General features: G+C 40.3%; 1 protein-coding gene across 1 annotated transcript in view; it reads left to right on the top strand.

Annotated features, from left to right (window-relative positions):
* Positions 1–19,146, top strand: part of LOC136873743 (neurexin 1) — a 491,540-nt gene that overhangs the window by 161,029 nt on the left and 311,365 nt on the right. The window contains exon 5 of the mRNA XM_068227470.1: positions 6,241–6,399. Within this exon, the coding sequence (XP_068083571.1) occupies positions 6,241–6,399 (159 nt within the window). The remainder of the gene's footprint in view (positions 1–6,240; positions 6,400–19,146) is intronic.

Raw genomic sequence — 19,146 nt, 5'->3', positions numbered from 1 at the left:
GGAGGCTTGCCAAAGCATATCTTTCTAGCTTATCTTTGATTCATGTTCTCTCTGTTCTGGGGACAATAATGGCTTGGTTAAAAAAAGACGGAGACGTTAGTCTACGAGATTTTTTCATCTCATATAAATGGTATTTCAAAAAGATTCATACTTTACCTTGTATGGCTCTCTCAGTTTAGAGTCAATGAATATGGTTACTTAGAATCAATTTCTTCAATCTCCAGGTATTTATCCTATTTACCCTTCCCTGGCTTACCATAGTTATGCTGGTTTTGTTTACTGAGTGATCCCTGTTCTGTGTATTATTCTTTTACTTATTTGCTGCAGACCTATTTTAGTGTCCTTCCTTTTTCTTCATGTCTGCTTATTATGTCATCGTTCATACGTTGAGCGAAAGGTAGCACCGATCCGATTGTTTCGTGTGCGTGATGAGTTTGTTTGCGGTTTTTGATTGGAGACCTTTTATTTCTCTTAGGATTCGACGTCTGGCTTAAGCTTATGTTCTGTAACATGGTTTAACGCTGATGCTGTACAATTCATGTTCGCCTTGATGTGCGATATGAATGTGTAACATGCAGAGTGTAAGTTATTTTGCTTATGGTGTCGACTGGGTGGGCCAGGCCTATTATCGGCGACTCAGATATCTGATCTGTGCTTTCAGATCAAGCTCATGAGCCATCGACTGATTCTTGTCATGCTGTTACGATTCTTATCGTGACATCCTTGTGCTCTGTATTTGTCTTCTGCCAGCATTGCTTCACTGGCATTTTTTTATTTCTGGAGATACAGATTGTCGGGAGCCAAGTTTCTTTTTATAAAAGCCTTCACATTATTAGGGTAACCGTGATAATACTTTTCTTGTGTGAAAGCTGCTACTTTCACCTCTTTATGACATCTGGTCTCTAAGAAAGAAATACCTCGTATCACGTTTTAATTACCACTGTCTGGAAATGATTGAATATAATCGTGTCTTTTTCTTGATACCTCTGTTGCGAGAGTATACAATTTCATGAGATCCAGTTTGATGAGTCCGACGACTCGATTGCGATTGATATATTTTCACAAACTATGTATGTGAGTACTCGAATCCCTGTATTTCCCCATTTGGCTTATTCTATGCCCGCATCCGGGAGATAGTGGGTTCAAACCCCACTGTCGGCAGCCCTGTAGATGGATTTTGTGGTTTCCCATTTTCACACCAGACAAATGCTGGGACTGTAACTTAATTAAGGCCACGGCCGCTTCCTCCCCATTCCTAGGCCTTTCCTGTTCCATCGCCATCATAAGACCTGTGTCGGTGCGACATAAAGCAAATAGCAAAAAAAATGTTCTTTACCTATATCTTAATGTTTTCTTGCTAAGATTATGTTAATAAACCTTATTCGTTTTAATTGACCTCTGCTCTACGTTATTGCCTCTCTGCTTCGGGGAAATGCATTTTATACTTTGTTTCTCTAGTGTAAGAGGCCCGGATTCAGCTCCTGGCAGTTTCTAGCCAGTTTCGACCGATCCAGAGTAAATAGGTAGGTAGGTGGTGCAGGTGTACTAGGTATGGGGAGAAGTGAGCTACAGTAAGTTTTTTGCAGTTTTGCAACTTGTTTTTATGTCGCACCGACACAGATAGGTCTTATGGCGGCGATGGAATAGGAGAGTCTTGGGAGTGCGAAGAAGTAGGCCGTGAACTTAATTAAGGTACAGCCTCAGCACTTTCCTGGTGTGAAAGTGGGAAACCACGTAAAATGATCTTCAGGGCTGCCGACGTTAGGGTTCGAATCTACTATTTCCTGAATGCAAGCTCACAGCTGCGTGCCTTTAACCACACGGCCAACTCACCCGGTAGCTACATTAGTTTGTCATGGGTCAGGAAGTTAATTTCCCATGAGTAGCACCTTTCGTAACATCCAGTCGCCCTAGTCGTGCTCCAAATGCTATTACTCAGCATCACTCTCAATAGCTTCCATCCCGTCACAGACATAACGTGAATGAGATTTTGGTGGAAGTTACATTTTCTCTGCCCTGTACCGCGAGACATGCACATTTACTGCATCCGTCATGGAAGAGCAGCAGGCGCTAGAAGTAGTGGCGTATATTGCTAAGAGTTTTATGTTCATTCTGTTAAGTCATAATTATGTACTTAACTTCAAGGAGACAGATAGGATATTTTTGTTTTCTACGTACCACTAATTACTTTTGACAGTTTCTGGAGACGCCAACGTGCCGGAATTTTGTCCCGCAGAAGTTATTTTATGTGCCAGTAAATCTACTGACACGAAGCTGACAAACACCGCCGGACTGCGCCAGGATCGAACCTGCCATTTTGGGTTGAGAAGGCCAGTGCCTCAACAGTATGATCCACTCAGACCGTCTCAATGAGACATTAGGCATACTGAGTAGTATGACGTCTGGCAATGAAAATTAATGGACACTTTGAAGAGTGTCTTTAGATTCTAGTCTGACAACGTTCTGCTGGAAAGAGAAATTTTATCTTCTTGGCGCTTATTGTAGTCGTAATAGATCTCTCTAAGGTTTGAGATTCAGCTATTGAGATCTAACAAAACCTAATAATCCCTGAAGATCAGCAAAAGGTTTGTGTATCGAATAATATAGGTATTCACAGGTAATAAATGACAGTGAGAAGGGTCACCCGAGATTTTGACGACCTTACATTGTATGGACAGGAGTCGTTATTCGTATTCCGTCCAGAGTTGTTAATGGCATGGGGCTTAACACTTCATCACGCTCGATCTCCAGTGCACTTTATGAATACCGCTGGTGCACTGGACGTCACAAGACGTCGCTACTAAAGAAGTGGAGTGTAATAAAATCGATAAGGATCTTCGAGCGGTATACCGCCAGAATGTCCATGCGTATGCTAAGTTCTCGAGAAGTTCGTTATAGAGTTCCCAAAAAATCCAGAGAGGCCCTCACTTCTCCTTAGTCACAGTTTAAGGGGAGCGAGCTACGAGCTCCTCCACACTCCAATTATTTTGAGAAAGATATAAAAGTGAACTCCAAAATTATTTGAAACTGATAGGTTGTATCATGATGGTATACGTTGAAAAAAAAATAGTGAATCTTAGAACTTCTAACAAAAATCTCTCCCAGTTCAGAAGGCGAGGATAACGTAAATGTGGCTGGATATCAATGTATCTAATTCCATCTCCATTGCTAATTGCTGTATGACAGCCTTAATCTCAACCCCCTGCACTACAATCTGTAGTTAAATGAGATCATCATCCGCAAGAAGAGGCGCCCTATAATTAACCAAAGTTTTAAACACACCATTGTAAACGAATGACTGACCACAAAGACAAGCCTGTATGAGTGGTAGTATTACACAGTTTAAAACATTAATATCTCATCTGCATATGGACGTTATGTACTAGCAACATCTAGAAAATCTATTAAAAGTACGAACTATATTTTCACGAAATATTTTGGTCTTAGTAGATGTTGGTAGACTAAGTAAATAAATGAATAAATGAATTAACTAACCCTTAGTAGCCGAATAATTTTGGCTGGTTAATATTATCTCTACTCGTACCTATTTTTCTAGAAAAGTATGTGTGTATTGCTATCTATTAAGGTAGAAAAGTTTTAATGATAATCTTAAACTGAAATAAAATACTCGTAATTCACATTAATGCATAAATGATGGAAATGCAGAATTTGTAGTGCACCCGCCCCTACCCATTGGGTCCCCGGCGATAAATCTACAGGGTCGTTAACAGGGTTTAAAATCAAGTTGGCATAATAAATATATATACAACTTAGCGGCTTAAAGGGTACGAGAATACGGGTGTCAAGTAACTAAAATCGAATGAGAACAATATTTAAAATTTTGAAATCAAAGGGTTTATTATACTCCTGATGACCGTGGAACCTGATGCAAAATAACCATGATGAGTATATACAAGAAAAATATTACAAATGTCACTGCTATCATGTTGAGGATTGTTTAAATATATATTGAGGACGAGACAAAGTACAACCGTTATTTAATGTATTTTCCATGATCCCGCATTTACGGAATATTAAACAAATAAACTCACTCAAACTATCCACATTAACACTGGGGTATATTTACACAACTTACACACAAGTCTGAGTGAATCCTAACCTAGATTTAACTTGATAACCTACGGAATAATATACACTGCCATATAGAAATAAACATCACCATCAAAAATGCCCCGAGTCTACAATCAATCCATGACTCTGGACATATAATATAAATGGACCGTTGGGTCAGAACCAACGTCATTCAAGAACTCAGTCAACAAATAAAACACATGAGACTACTCATACACAAAGAATAAAATAATACACTGAAGATATCCGGTGGCCGTTGGGAAACCCCACGTATTCTTGGCAGATGCCAACGAGATCCGAACTCACTTCCTGCGACGATTAAAGATGGGACTTAAATCCCTAACTACTACTACTACTAGTACTACAATAATAATAATAATAATAATAATAATAATAATAATAATAATAATAATAATAATAATAATAATAATGCATTTCTAAAAAGATCTTTTATTGCTAGTGGCTTTACGTCGCACCGACGCAGATAAGTCTTATGGCGACAATGGGAGAGGAAAGGCCTAGGAGTTGGAAGGAAGCGGCTGTGGCCTTAATTAAGGTACAGCCCCAGCATTTGCGTGGTGTGAAAATGGGAAACCACGGAAAACCATCTTCAGTACTGTCGACGGTGGAAGTCGAATCCACCACATCCGGAATTCAAGCTCACAGCTACGCGACCCTAACCACATGGCCAACTCGCTCGATCCCCAAGAATTAACCTGGTACTCATTTTGGTGTAGGCTGAGTGATCCTCAGGACCAGGTGCCTCTCCAGAAGTGGAAATATGAAGTGTACCTAGTCTTACACTAAATCTAGATTAACAATAACACGAAAATAGCCGAGCGATTTGGACGTACGGTTACGGTCACATAGCTGTGAGTTTGCATTCGGGAGAGAGGGAGTTCGAATCCCACCGTCAGCAGTCTTGAAGATGCTTTTCCCTGGCTTCCCATTTTCTTTTTCAACAATCTGTTTTACGTCGCACGAACACAGATATGTCTTAAGGCGACGATGGGATAGGAAAGGACTAGGGGTGGGAAGGAAGATGCTGTGGCCTTAATTAAGGTACACGCTGGTATTTGCCTGGTGTGAAAATAGGAAACCACGGAAAACCATCTTCAGGGCTGTCGACAGTGGGGCTCGAGCCCAGTATCTCCCGGATGCAAGCTTACAGCAGCACGCTCCTAACCGTACGACTAACACGCCCGGTTTTTCCATTTTCACGCCAGGCAAATGTTGGGCTGTACCTTAATTAAGGCCATGGTCGCCCCCTTCCCAGTCCAAGCCATTTTCCATCTTTGCGTCACCAAGAACAATCGATGTGTTAGTATGACGTTAAACCACTAAGAAAAATGAAAATATTTTTATTCACAGCAACTAGAGAATGATTAAAAAGGATGTATAATAATGATGAAATGTATATTAGTAATAATAATAATAATAATAATCATCATAATAATAATAATAATAATTTGAACAGTAATAACAGTCATAACTGACCCTGCCTAACTAGATAGTAAATATTACATATAATACGTTTTTTTATATCTTGGGTTTTGAATGACGAGCTTGACGTCAGGTTCCGTAAATCATTTGGTATCAAGTTCAGACGCGTACTGCTCCTACGGTGAAGGATTGGGAGTGCCATTTGTTGTGAGTTTAACGATTATCAGGACGTTCCTCTTATGTTATCTAAAGTGAATAATCTACAATTTAAAACAACAGATAATTTGAATTGTTTTTTCGAACTTTGAATCAGTTTCTATCAAACTTTCGCCCTGCATCATTTCATAAATTCTATAACAGATAGTCTTAAACTAAAACAGCACTATAATAGTCTTCCCTTAACTGAGAATGAAGGTTTAGTCAACATAAATAAAATCTCGTATAATGGAAGATGATAATAATAATAATTCTTTAAGGTCATTTCAAGCAAAGCAAGCAAGCAAGCTTGTAGCCTTTACCTTCCACTTCTCCAAGGGCCTTCATTACCTGTACGGCGATGGCTAGGCCTTGCTAGGCTGCATACCCATATCTACACCAGTAATAACACAACTAATTTATTTTTGTGGTGTTTTTCTTTTTGCTTTGGTTTATGTTGTTAGTAACTATTCGTCCAAATTTTATTTAACAATTTTCTTTCTGTTTCAGCTGTCGGCTGTTGTGGACGGTGTGTATACAGACCACTCTCATATTGCTGGCTCATTTACCATGCTTTCCTCAAGTCGAGTCTACGTTGGAGGAAGTCAGAATACTTATGCTCTTCCTGGCTCAAAAATACACAACAACTTTGTTGGATGTCTCAGGAAGGTAAGATTCAACCTCATTTTCACAAACTGCATGCGAAATCAAGCCTTCTACATAGAGAATGTTTTCTCCTTACCTATTTGTCATCCATAGCTACAGGATGAGGGCATTTGTTCATTCATTAGAGATGGATTACTGTATAATCTTGTACAAGTTTCTTGATAATTCTATATCTAATTACTATGGTAGAATGTGCTCTAGGCTAGGCAGGAGTCTATGGTTGTGTTGGGAAATTCATCAGATCAGTAGTAGTAATACTAGTAGTATCAGTAGTAGGTGATAAATGAGGGTGTGTAATAGTAGCTGAATAGTCGGCGCTAACCTTAAAACGAAAGGGATGCCTGGTTCGATCCCAGGCAGTGACCTGGCAATTAAACACTGTTTTAAACATTTGTCATGCATATACTCAGTGTAGGGGCCTACATGTTATTGTAAACCTCAACAAATAATAGGATACTATTTGGACTACTTTATAGAAATTGAGTGTGTCCGACTCGTTGGCTGAACGGTCAGAGTACTGGCCTTCGGTTCAGAGGGTCCCGGGTTCGATTCCAGGCCGGGTCGGGGATTTTAACCTTAATTGGTTACTTCCTACGGCACGGGGACTGGGTGTATGTGTTGTCTTCATCATCATTTCATCCTCATCACGACACTCAGGTCGCCTACGGGAGTCATATAGAAAGACCTGCACCTGGCGAGCCGAACCCGTCATGGGATATCCCGGCACTAAAAGCCATACGACATTTCATTTCATTTCATAGAAATTGAGTGAAAACCCGTTCCGAAATCAGGTATTAAAATACATATAAAAATACTTAAAATCTTCAAATGAAGGAAATATAGAAAGAATTAATTTCTAGTGCAAGGGTATCGAAATGGAATATGCCCTCACTGAAACTGGTTTTCGAGAAACTCTCCTAAAGGGGGCGGCTAATCAAGGTCATTGCCACTATCTATCTTCACATTCAACCGTGATTTTAGTAGCCTGGTAGGCGACACGAAACCACAATCTCCTCATTAGCATAGTGCATGTATTATAAATTTTATTACTATCTTAAAATATTCTGTTATTTGTAGACTCCCAATCATAATTTTGTATTAGTTAATTTGAATTAATAAAGACATTTGCGGTGAAATAATGCCGCTAGGCACCTGTAGACTTAAACATTCCTCATAGGAGACACGATGCGCTGACGTGAAAATTGTCCTTATCCCTCGTATTTTCCTTCTATTTCTCCCCCTTTCCGCACTGACATGTCATGTTGTGAAATCTTATAACAATCTGCGTTGACTAAATCTCCGGGAGTTTTGTTTAGCTCCATGGGCTAGACAAGAGCAATGAGGAAACACTTGCTTGGTTGCGGCTCGTGGTACTCTACCGCCTCGGTTTTTCTACGTTGTACGCAGGCTGTCTTAGAACAGTCTCGGATATCTTGGGCTTGTTCAGTTCTTTTTTTACTCATTCTTTCTCTTGCTTTAATTTATGGTAGCCTTGGAACTTCTTCATATTACGATCATCATCATCATCATCATCATCATCATCATCATCATCATCCTTTCATGTATTAGTCCTATAGAAGAACTGTTACGGTCTATACAAAAGATTTGCATTTTCACTCCATCTCTTCCTTGGGCGCCCCAGAGATCTCTTCCCACTGGGACAAGGGATCCTGCTTCTGTCCATCCTGTTTAGGTGTTCTAGCCAATTATTTCTCTGGTATTCATAGACGTACATGTAAGTAATGTCATAATAGAACCGCATTGAAGATAATATATTAAAAATATAAAATCCTTTTATTTACAACCACCTACTCAATACAATACAATACAATACAATACACTCATTGAATTATAAAATAATCATGAAGTGTCTTAAATAATGGGACATGTTTCGTTCGGCATAGCGAACATCATCAGCCGTTAATGTACAAAGACTAGGTCAGGGCCCTGAGCTTAAAATGATCAAAATTGTGTCCTCATAATAAAATAATAACAATGTCGTAACAAAAAGTAATAATATAACATTATACTTAGATTGTAACAATATGTGCAGATTAACAGCGAGAATTTGTCGTGGAATACATTGAACGATAGTAATCCGTGAAGTTAAAAGCAATCATGGGGTTGTTAAAGTAAAAAATAGATATTGTGGACATTAAAATATACGTCAATGCATGAAGCGTGGATTAATTATTGAGGATGGAGATCCTTCAATTATGCAAAAACAAAGTTGAAATAGAGTTCATTGGATAGTACGAGTCCAAATTGAACCAGTCACGGCTGATGATGTTCGCTATGCCGAACGAAACATGTCCCATTATTAAGACACTTCATGATTATTTTATAATTCAGTGAGTGTATTGTATTGTATTGAGTAGGTGGTTGTAAATAAAAGAATTTATAATTTTAATAATTCATAGATGTATTCCAATATAGGTATGTCTTTAAGATCATTCAGCACTTCTGTATTTCTTTTGAGTTCCCACTTAGTGGCACCTGCTGTTCCCCCATATATTTCATTTCAGCTTTGCTTATTCTTCTTTCATCGCATTTCCTCAAGGTCCACGCTTCACTTCCATAGCAAAGTACGGCTCTTGTCAAGGTTTTGTAGATTCTTGTACGGGTGTGATTTCGAACTAATGATAGTCTAGAAACTTTATTGATGATTCCCAAACATCTGTTAAATTTGGAGATTTTTCGGATATATACAGGTCTTCAAAAAAAGACAGTTTGTAGCGGAGGTATTTAAAATCATTTACTTTTTCCAAAATGTTGTTATTTAAGCAGATCTTGCTTCTTACTGGTTTCTTGCCACAGAAAGCCGTTATCTTAGTTTTCTCAGGAGATATTTCCATTGAGTGCTTTTCTGAAACTAGGTTTAGGTTATACATCTAACGCTGTAAATCATCTTCTGAGGTGGCAACCAGCACTAAATCATCTTCAAATAATATTGTATCCAGCTGTAGATTTCTATTAATGCGGATGGAACCATGGCTTGTTTCTCTACATTCTCGTATGAGAGCATTCATATAGATTATGAACAGGAGAGGGGAAAGACCGCAACCTTGTCTTACTCCTGTGTTTATTGTTTTCCACTCTGATAAATTATCGTTGACCTTTACGCAAAATCAGGTTATGTGTGTAATGGTTACTTATGCTCTGCACTATCTGTTGTGGGGTGTGATCAGATATTAAAATATTACGTAAGGCATTGCGGTTTACTTTGTCAAAAGCTTTGTTTGAAGTTCACAAAGGCAATATGTGTTTCTACATTAAATTTCCTGTGTTCTTCTAGAAGGATTTTCATTGTTAAATAGCCATCGCAGCGAGATCTTCCCTTTCTGAAGCCGAATTGTTCCTCTCTCAGAATGTTCACATAGTGTTTGTATAGTTTATTTTTAATGATGTTGGCATATATTTTATAACCAGAACTGAATAAACATATGCCTTTGTAGTTTTCACAATCATGTTTTGTCATCTTTCTTGAAAATTGGTGTAACTATTGCTTTATTCCAGTTTTCAGGTGGGTCTTCTCATTTCCAAATTCTATTTTGGGAACTGGGTGAATATTTCTTGGAAAGATTTGCATGAATATTTCAATAACTCCAAATTTAAGCCATCTTCACCAGGTGTTTTATTGTACTTTAGTGTTTTGAGGATTGCAACTAGTTCTGCCATTATAATGCGTTTGATGTGTGTATTATCTGAGTGAAGTGTCTTAATAGGTGAGACATTCTGTGACCATAAATTTTGAAAGTGATTTGGCCAAGTGTTGCAGGAGATTGTGTTGATTCTGAGTTTCCCTATTTAAATTTCTCATAATATTGTTAGTCTGTGCTTGAGGCCTGATTATGTTATCTTCTAAACGGGATACAAATTCTTCCCAGTTCCTACTATGGTGTTTGTGCACTTCTTTCTTTGTAATTGCTCGCTTTCTGTGGTATTCCATTTTATCCTCATTTTTCTTGGTACATAAGTACTTCCTGTGGGCCTTCTGTTTGTTTTTTATTATTTATTTGATGTTTTCATCCCAAATTCTGAGTCCCCTGTTCCTCTGCCATTTCATTTCGGTGCCAAGGCTCTCTTGGGCTGCTTGTTTTGTTAGGTGTTTCCATTCCTCTTCAACATTTTCTACTATTGGAGTTGATTGGGTTAATTCAGCTAGTCGTCGTTGGTAGAGCCATCTAATACTAGGATCGTGAAGAAGTTGTACTTTGTATAGAGAGGTTGTATTTGATTTCGTTGGTTTCTTGATCTTGCTGAATGGATTCTCAGCAGGTAGGTCATCTGATAAATGCTGGAAGCTCGTAAACGTAAAATGTGCAAATATTCAGCGAGTCCACCCTCAAAGCTATATTTTAACTAAATTAATTTGGTCGTCAGCGGACGCAGAGTGGGTCTCGGCCCACAAGTGGCCACGGCTGGTCCATGGGCCAACAGCTCTGCACTCCGGCAGGTCAACCGAGCAGATGAGTGGTGGCTAGGGCTCTACCGTGGCTCTACGCGTCTGTATTCGGGAGACGGAGAGGGCCTGGTCACCACCGTCGGCTGTCTTGAGAATGGTTTTCTGTGGTCCGGTCCCAATATGATTGGTTTGTAGAACAAAGCCTACTGTAGTCTCTGACTTGCCACACTTCTTGCAACGCCGAATATTAGTCCTACAATATTTAACATTCGACAATAGCACGCGTGTATTGTATGTTGAGAACATTTCAGCTGATCTGGTCAGAAACTCATGTCTTATTCAACTCCATTTCCTAGTGCCTCTGAAATTTTACCATCGAACTATTCGTACATTGTTCGCGCATTGCATGGCATGTCTTACATAACTACTTATTGCTAGAGGCTTGTCCACGTGTAATGTACGGTACTAATCTCCTGTCCTTTTGTTTTGGAGACGACTCACAAACCAGATCTTGCTTCGGATAATGTGGATGGTGCTGCGTACTCTCTTTGGTGATCTGCAGCCCTCATGTCGCGTACTGCGGACAAATAGCGCTCCTAATGAGCTCGATTGCTGCAGTCACTTATGTGCGGCCAGTATCCAGTATTCGGGAGATAGTGGGTTCGATCCCCACTGTCGGCAGCCCTGAAGATGGTTTTCCCTGGTTTCCCATTTTCAGACCAGGCAAATGCTGGGGCTGTACCTTAATTAAGACCACGGACGCTCCCTTCCTACTCCTAGCCATTTCCTGTCCCATCATCGTCATAAGACCTATCTGTATCTGTGCGACGTAAAGCAACTTGTTAATAGCGCTCCTGAATGCACGCACTAACCTGTTATAACCGGGAATGAAACATTTGTACATGTAGAAGTGTTTATTGGGTCAACGCACAGCTTTCATTTTCCAATGGCACTCTACGTCTTTAATTTTATTAGTTCAATTGAAATGGGCATGGATTTTGTAAGGGATTAAGTGGGTGCAAGTTTGAATCCCCGATTGAACTATTTTGTGCCCCTTTTATCTCTCCTTATTTTTTGAGAATGCTGCCTTACATTTTCAGTGGCTGGACGTTTAGGCAACCCTGAAAGTACCGCTTGATAAACAGAGCACGACGAGGACATAATGGGCAGTTGGTGAGAATCCGAGTACCTGAACACCAAGTATAAGTGTTCGAACTGACGGCCTTGATTAATTCACATCTGAGCCCGAATCAGAACAGATATTCGGGCACGTTGCAGCATGGTAGGTGTAACGAATCTGCAGGACACTGCAATGAGACATCAAGGGATCCAGCGATCGTTCGGCGGCTAGCATTCACCCGTGTAGACAACACGCGTGAGGATCGCCGCGAATAGCATCCAAAACAACCTGTACCATAGCTCCGGACGTCACAGACGCCTCTCTAACTGTAGGTATTCGAGACATTGATGCAGTTGAACGTCATTCAGTAAACTAAAGGTATTTGCGGTCGCTTGGCGTTTATGTCGAAAACCCTCCTGGTAAATGTTTTGCGTTGTGTTCGAATCGTAGATGAGAAGCTTATCAACGCTCAGGCTCATCGAATACAAAGCAAAGTTGTAACGTTCCAGACGTCACAGTGTAATTATGTTAATTTTATTATGTGTAATTAATTCAGGAATTTAACGTCATGATATTTATCTTGGTATGTAATTTTATTATAATTCATGTTTAATCATTTGCTCACTATCATTTCATTACTTTGTAACTACGACTTGTAAACGAGGGCTGAATATCCTAATATTCACTTAGATTCTTGCGACATTCGTTTAAATTTAACTTGCAGTAGATTTCCTCTATCTTGCCACATCACTGAGGAAGAAGGAAGGACAAATTTAGACATCAAATTCTGGGAAAAGCGAGCACGTGTTCAAGCGTTGTAACGACAACTACCGTATTTCGAGCAGAATAATTCAAACTGATCACCGCCTATATTTTCAAAGGAGCGTCATGTTGCCATGGATACTGAGTGAAAGGGCTAATAGAAGAACAGTTGATATCTTGGTTGGGACCCATCTACTCTAATATCTGGAGTGGGGAGAGACGTGTCAACTGATTGGACCACGTGTAGCGACCTGTAATTAGCGCCAGAGAAGGTTATAAAAGGGCGTGTTGGAGCTCTTGGCTTCATTCTTCTTGATTCTGCATTCGTTATTATTAATCATCTTGATTCTTCGATCTTGTATTCGCTGTAGGTCTGAGAACTTGTCTTATGGTTGTTGTACCATAGTGGACTAGTGTGATAGTTTATCACTTCTACATTAATTACTTCATTACCACGACGTGGTACTTAGGAATTTCTGAATGAGGGGTGTATAGCCACTCTCATCAGGAAGTACGTACAGCTCGGCTACTAGACCGGTTTGTACCAGTCTAAGACAATAGGTAGTATTAAACTAGATAGAAATGAAACTTCAGGGCACATTTTCAGTAAAGTTGGAAGGATTATTAATTGAGTATCCTCTCCACATAACCCAAGGAGGTTTCTCTAACTATGACTTAGGGCTAATATCCAATATATGGAATAGAGCATAATAGGGAGTGTTAGTGTTGAAGCCATCTTCCAATTAGTGGTTTGTGCACTTAGCAAGGCAGGAATGGTAATGAGCTGCAGATGAAGATATCTCAAAGACGACCGGTGATGTTCCAGCTACAAGGATGGAAGCTTTCCAAGGACCAGCAGAACAAGACTACATGGTGAGCAAGCGAGTTAAAAATATTGCAAGTTTTCGCGAAGTAGAGTCATTCAACTTTTTGTTAAATTCATTTCCTATTTTAAATGCAGTTCTCGTTAAACCGTCGTCATTTATATTCAATATAATAAATAGTATTTTCCTAGTTCACTTTAATCAATCTGCCTTAATTAGCCTTTTGATTTCTAATTCTCCTGCTTAATGATTAGTGCACTATCACCCCACCCCTGTGATAAGAGTCCGTCCAAGCTTGATTATAAATTTTTATCTTTAAGTCATCAACTTAAAGTTTGGCGCCCTTAGCTTGCATGGTTGCATTTCTCGCTCAATGATTGTTCTCCACGAGGGGAAGTCACAAAGTAATGGACAGAACTGTTAAGACAATACACCATCTGAGTGAGGTCAAGGAACATCTACTGTATATCCCAGTCAGTCACTGTACTATCGGCTTAATGTGACAAGAACAGGTCAGCGTTTGATCATGGAAGCTCTGGGTGTGAATAAAAATATTTATCTGCGATAGAGTACAAGAAGAACCAACCCCAAATAGTCAGTGAATGTTTAACCAATTGAGCGCTTATCCCACGGAGCAACCCAGATAAGACTTACCAGTTTGCTACAAATCATGTCTGATATACATCCATAACCGTTTCGCCAAGTTATGTCCATTTTAGTTTCTTGTACCATCGTGCTCAGCGTTACTTTATAATCACACTGTACTAGATCGCATGGGGCGACCTCGTAACCTGATCTTATAACAGATCGATGCGTTATGTAACTATCTGATGCATATGTGTCTTACAACGGTTTTATTTTTATGATGTGACTTGGCGCTAGACACTATGGTGCTGCACAAGGTTCATCCACAGTGCTTTGGTATAATATCATTCATAAGTATTCAGTAGACTATTTGAACATTGTATTGTTCGCGTTATAAAGGAGGCTGGACGTCGAGAAGAAAATAGGGCAGTAGACTCATGTTGTCCCGGTCTAGAAAACCAAGAATAACGGCCGAGGGGATTCGTCGTGCTGACCACACGACACCTCCTAATCTACAGGCAATTGGGCTGAACAGCGGTCGCTTCGTAGGCCAAGGACCTTCATGGCTGTATTGCCATGGGGTTATGTTAGTTAGACTCATGTTGTATTGTATGTTAAATGTAGTTATAAGGGTGGTGCTCGCATGTGGGTAGGTTTTCCGCCCATGTGAGCGTCCACATTGTAGACTTAGTTTATTTTTAATTTGCGTCCACATGTTAGATTTAGTTCATATTCATACTTTCATTTTCTATGTATAGCGGGAAAATGTATTTGGGCCGAAAGCTTGTAATGTTCTTCAATAAATATCAATATCAATATTGTATGTTAAATGGGCGGCACATATCAAGCTCTACTACCGCGGCCTTAATTAAGATACAGCCCCAACATTTGCCTGGAGTGAAAATGGGAAACCACAGAAAACCATCTCCAGGGCTGCCGACGGTGGAATTTGAACCTCCCTCTGCCGGGTTTGTACCCGCTATCTTGGGATCTGAAGGCCGACACTCAAACCGAATGCAAACTGATAGCTGCGTGACTCAACCATACAGTCACTTGCTCGTAACTACTACTACTACTACTGTAGATCAGTGGTAGAGTGTCTGCCTCCAAATCCCAAGATATCGGTTCAAGCCCGGCAGAGGTAGTCGGAATTTTGAAGGGTGGAGGAGAAGGCCATTCGATACTCCATGTCGTAAATGTCGGCATGTAAAAGATGTCTGGTGACACATTTGATGTTAACCCGACAAAATTAATTAAAACTCAACCATAAACGCCCAAGTGAGATTCGGTTTACTCTGCCATCTAGTAGGCCTAGAGTACCGAGCTCGATAGCTGAAGTCGCTTAAGTGCGGCCAATATCCAGTATTCGGGAGATAGTAGGTTCGAACCCCACTGTCGGCAGCCCTGAAAATGGTTTCCGTGGTTTCCTATTTTCACACCAGGCAAATGCTGGGGCTGTACCTTAATTAAGGACACGGCCACTTCTTTCCCACTCCTAGCCCTTCCCTGTCCCATCGTCGCCATAAAACCTATCTGTGTCGGTGCGACGCAAAGCAACTAGCAAAAAAAAAAAAAAAAAAAAAGTAGGCCTAGAGTAAAAAGGAACGTCGAATTGCTTAGCAAGCAGCCAGACGAGCAAAGGCGTTAAATTGCGGTGCTGGCACGCGGCAGTTGAGGCTATATTATTATCTCCCCCTGTGGGTGGGGGCGGTAGAATAACACCCACGGTATCCTCTGCCTGTCGTAAGAGGCGACTAAAAGGTTCCCCAGGGGCTCTGAACTTTGGAGCGTGGGTTGGCGACCACTGGGCCCTTAGCTGAGTCCTGGCATTGCTTCCACTTACTTGTGCCAGGCTCCTCACTTTCATCTATCCTATCCGACCTTCCTTGGTCAACTCTTGTTCTTTTCCGACCCCGACGCTATTAGGTTTGCGAGGGCTAGGGAGTCTTTCATATTCACGCCCTTCGTGGCCCTTGTCTTCCTTTGGCCGATATCTTCATTTTTCGAAGTGTCGGTTCCTTTCCATTTTTCCGTCTGATTAGTGTTATATAGAGGATGGTTCCCTAGTTGTACTTCCTCTTAAAACAATAATCACCACCACCACTATATTATTATCCATAATTATATTAAAAGAGTTTACTAAAAATAGTTTTGGCAAATCCGTCCGTCCGTTCAACGGGACCGATTTGCTTCATTTCTATTTTATTCTTTCCGGAATTACCTGCCCGTGAATTATGAGGCATTGATCGGTCGCTAAGTTCAGCCAACTTTGAGTAATCATAAAACCAAATCATTAATAATGATCACTCCAACAATCGCAGGTGAAAGCTTATCCTAACCCGCAATACATTCTGTAGGTACTTAGCAGGTTGCCAAGCGACTAACACTTCCATTCATATTCTGATGTAAATGATTTTCATCCTTAGCAATGTCATTGCATGCAGCCATGTTTGATTACTACCTATGAAGCCATATAATATACACCTTCTCTGATGATTGAAGAATACTATTCTCTGCTAGAAACTCTTTGATTCTCTGACCTTCCCCATCTTCTGAATATAACTCAACAGATGGCAGAACGTTCCTAATAACTTACATGCTACTACGTACAGACGGGAAGGTATCAAGTCGACTACCTTTCTGTATGACCATTAATGAAATGTCGTATGGCTTTTAGTGTCGGGGTATCCCAGGACGGGTTCGGCTCGCCAGGTGCAGGTCTTTCTATTTGACTCCCGTAGGCGACCTGCGCGTCGTGATGAGGATGAAATGATGATGAAGACAATACATACACCCAGCCCCCGTGCAATTGGAATTAACCAATTAAGGTTAAAATCCCCGACCCGGCCGGGAATCGAACCCGGGACCCTCTGAACCGAAGAGCAGTACGCTGACCGTTCAGCCAACGAGTCGGATACGACCATTAATAAAACGCAGGGACAAACTCTTGAAAAAGTGGGTGTCTACTAATCCGAACCAGTATTCAACCACGGCTAATTGTATGTTGAACTACCTCGGGCAAGATAGTTTGAAAAGGTTACGATCCAGATACGGCCGAATGGTCGAAGGAGCGTTATAAACTGAATTACCGGTATTAAATGTTTGTAAAACTATTAAAAAGGGCAGGCAAAACAATATGAGTGCGACAGGCATATCAAGACGAGTTATCGGACCTATTTATAATGAATGCTGCGGAACAGCACGGGTCCACTAGTTATTATTATTACTATTATTACTATTATTATTTTTATTATTATTATTATTATTATTATTATTATTATTATTATTACTATTATTATCCGTGTCAAATACAATCAACTTCAATTTCCGCAGTACCACTATACGTGCAACTAGCATTTTCACTATATGATGGAAGATACAAGGAAGGCACATCCACCCGCCCATAAACAGCTATTTCGCCGGTGAACGCTAAACGCCACATTCAGTGACATTAGGAGCGTCACCACTTCTTTCTCAATATATTTATTTACCAAAATATGACAAATTACAGAATTTTTATGTTACATGCTTAAAGAAATGGCATAATTTCGATACTAACATGATGTATTTTCTATGATATTTACCTTTAACTTTTAAAAAAAAATTAGAAGCCCAAGTGTTTTCTAAAGTGATACTTCTGAACGAAAATACAATTTTTTCATATATTATTTATCATTTTAAAAATTCTATTGTTTACTAGGCATATCAGATATTTGTTTATGTCACACCGACGCAGGCTGGTTGTATGACGACGATGCAGTAAGAAAGGGCTAGGAGTGGGAAGGAAGCGTCCATGGCCTTAATTAAGATATAGCCTCAGAATTTGCCTTGTTTGAAAATGGGAAAGCATGCAAACCATCCTCAAGGCTGCAAACTGTGAAGTTGGAACTCACGATGTACAGCTGACAGCTACATGATTCAAACCGCGTAGCCACTTGATTAATACCTAGGCAGATCATTTTCTGAATGTCTTGCGGGTTTCTACAATATTTGACTATGAATTTATCTTACAATCTTTCAGACTCTGTGCTGGACGTGAGAGGGCCTGGGGCGCATGCTCGAAATGCTCCTTTAACACATAAACGTGTAGTTGTCTGAAAAACCCTTAGGGGTACAAAGAAAACGCATTATGAAATTTTGTATTAGATTATTAATTCTAAATCAAGTATGTGTGGTCATTTTGTTTGCAAAAGTAACAAATTATTGGATAAAGCGGATAAAGCGAGCGCCAGAAAACAGAAATGCATTTTCCATGGAAACTACGATAATTCTCTGTCTGTTAGGTCATCAGCCCAGAGGCTGCTTGGATCCTCAAATAGCACCACCAAAGGCTATGCAGTTATAGGGCAACTGCAAAAACCAATGGCAGAGCCCAAATGAAGCGTACTAGGCAAGATGAGGAGTGAGGTAGTGTGCCATTACTTTCCTCAATGGACCAGAAGGTGCTACTGCAGCACAACTGATCCTATGAGCAACACCTTTCATAACACTCAGACACTAAATGTCATTACTCAGCACCATCCATACCGCAGCAGTTTCCATATTGTCACAGCCATGGATGAGGCTGCGACTTCTGTGGAAGCTACACTTTGCTCTAGTCTGTGCCAAGAGACGGATACAAAAATACTTCATCCATCAAGAAATGGCAACAGGCGGAACTGCGACAGTTACGAAAAGAAAATTCATTGGAGCATATTTGTTCAAAAATGAACTTGAATTGGACTTGGTGGCCTCCATTCTTTAATTATCCATACATCGGTTCACTTTTAAGGGTCCTGGACGTACAATTATAATGTGCAAGGTGACGTCGGCAACGGGGATCTAACTGCGTCGATACAGTATGTGTTCAAAATGTGCGCCCTTACGTCTCGAGCATTGTTCATAACGGCGCAGTAGTCTGTCGAATATGTTGACGAGTACAAGTTGCTACAGGGAGACAGAAAATTACGTTTTTCCTTGGTAATTAGGGAAGATTCCTAGGTGGGTCATCTGATCGTAAAACGGATTTTTTCAACGTCGTGATCTAGGAAGTGGGAAGCGCAAGGGAATTCCGT

Source organism: Anabrus simplex, chromosome 1 (assembly GCF_040414725.1).
Source record: "Anabrus simplex isolate iqAnaSimp1 chromosome 1, ASM4041472v1, whole genome shotgun sequence".
Lineage (NCBI taxonomy): Eukaryota > Metazoa > Arthropoda > Insecta > Orthoptera > Tettigoniidae > Anabrus > Anabrus simplex.
This window is presented reverse-complemented; position numbering and strand designations above follow the sequence as displayed.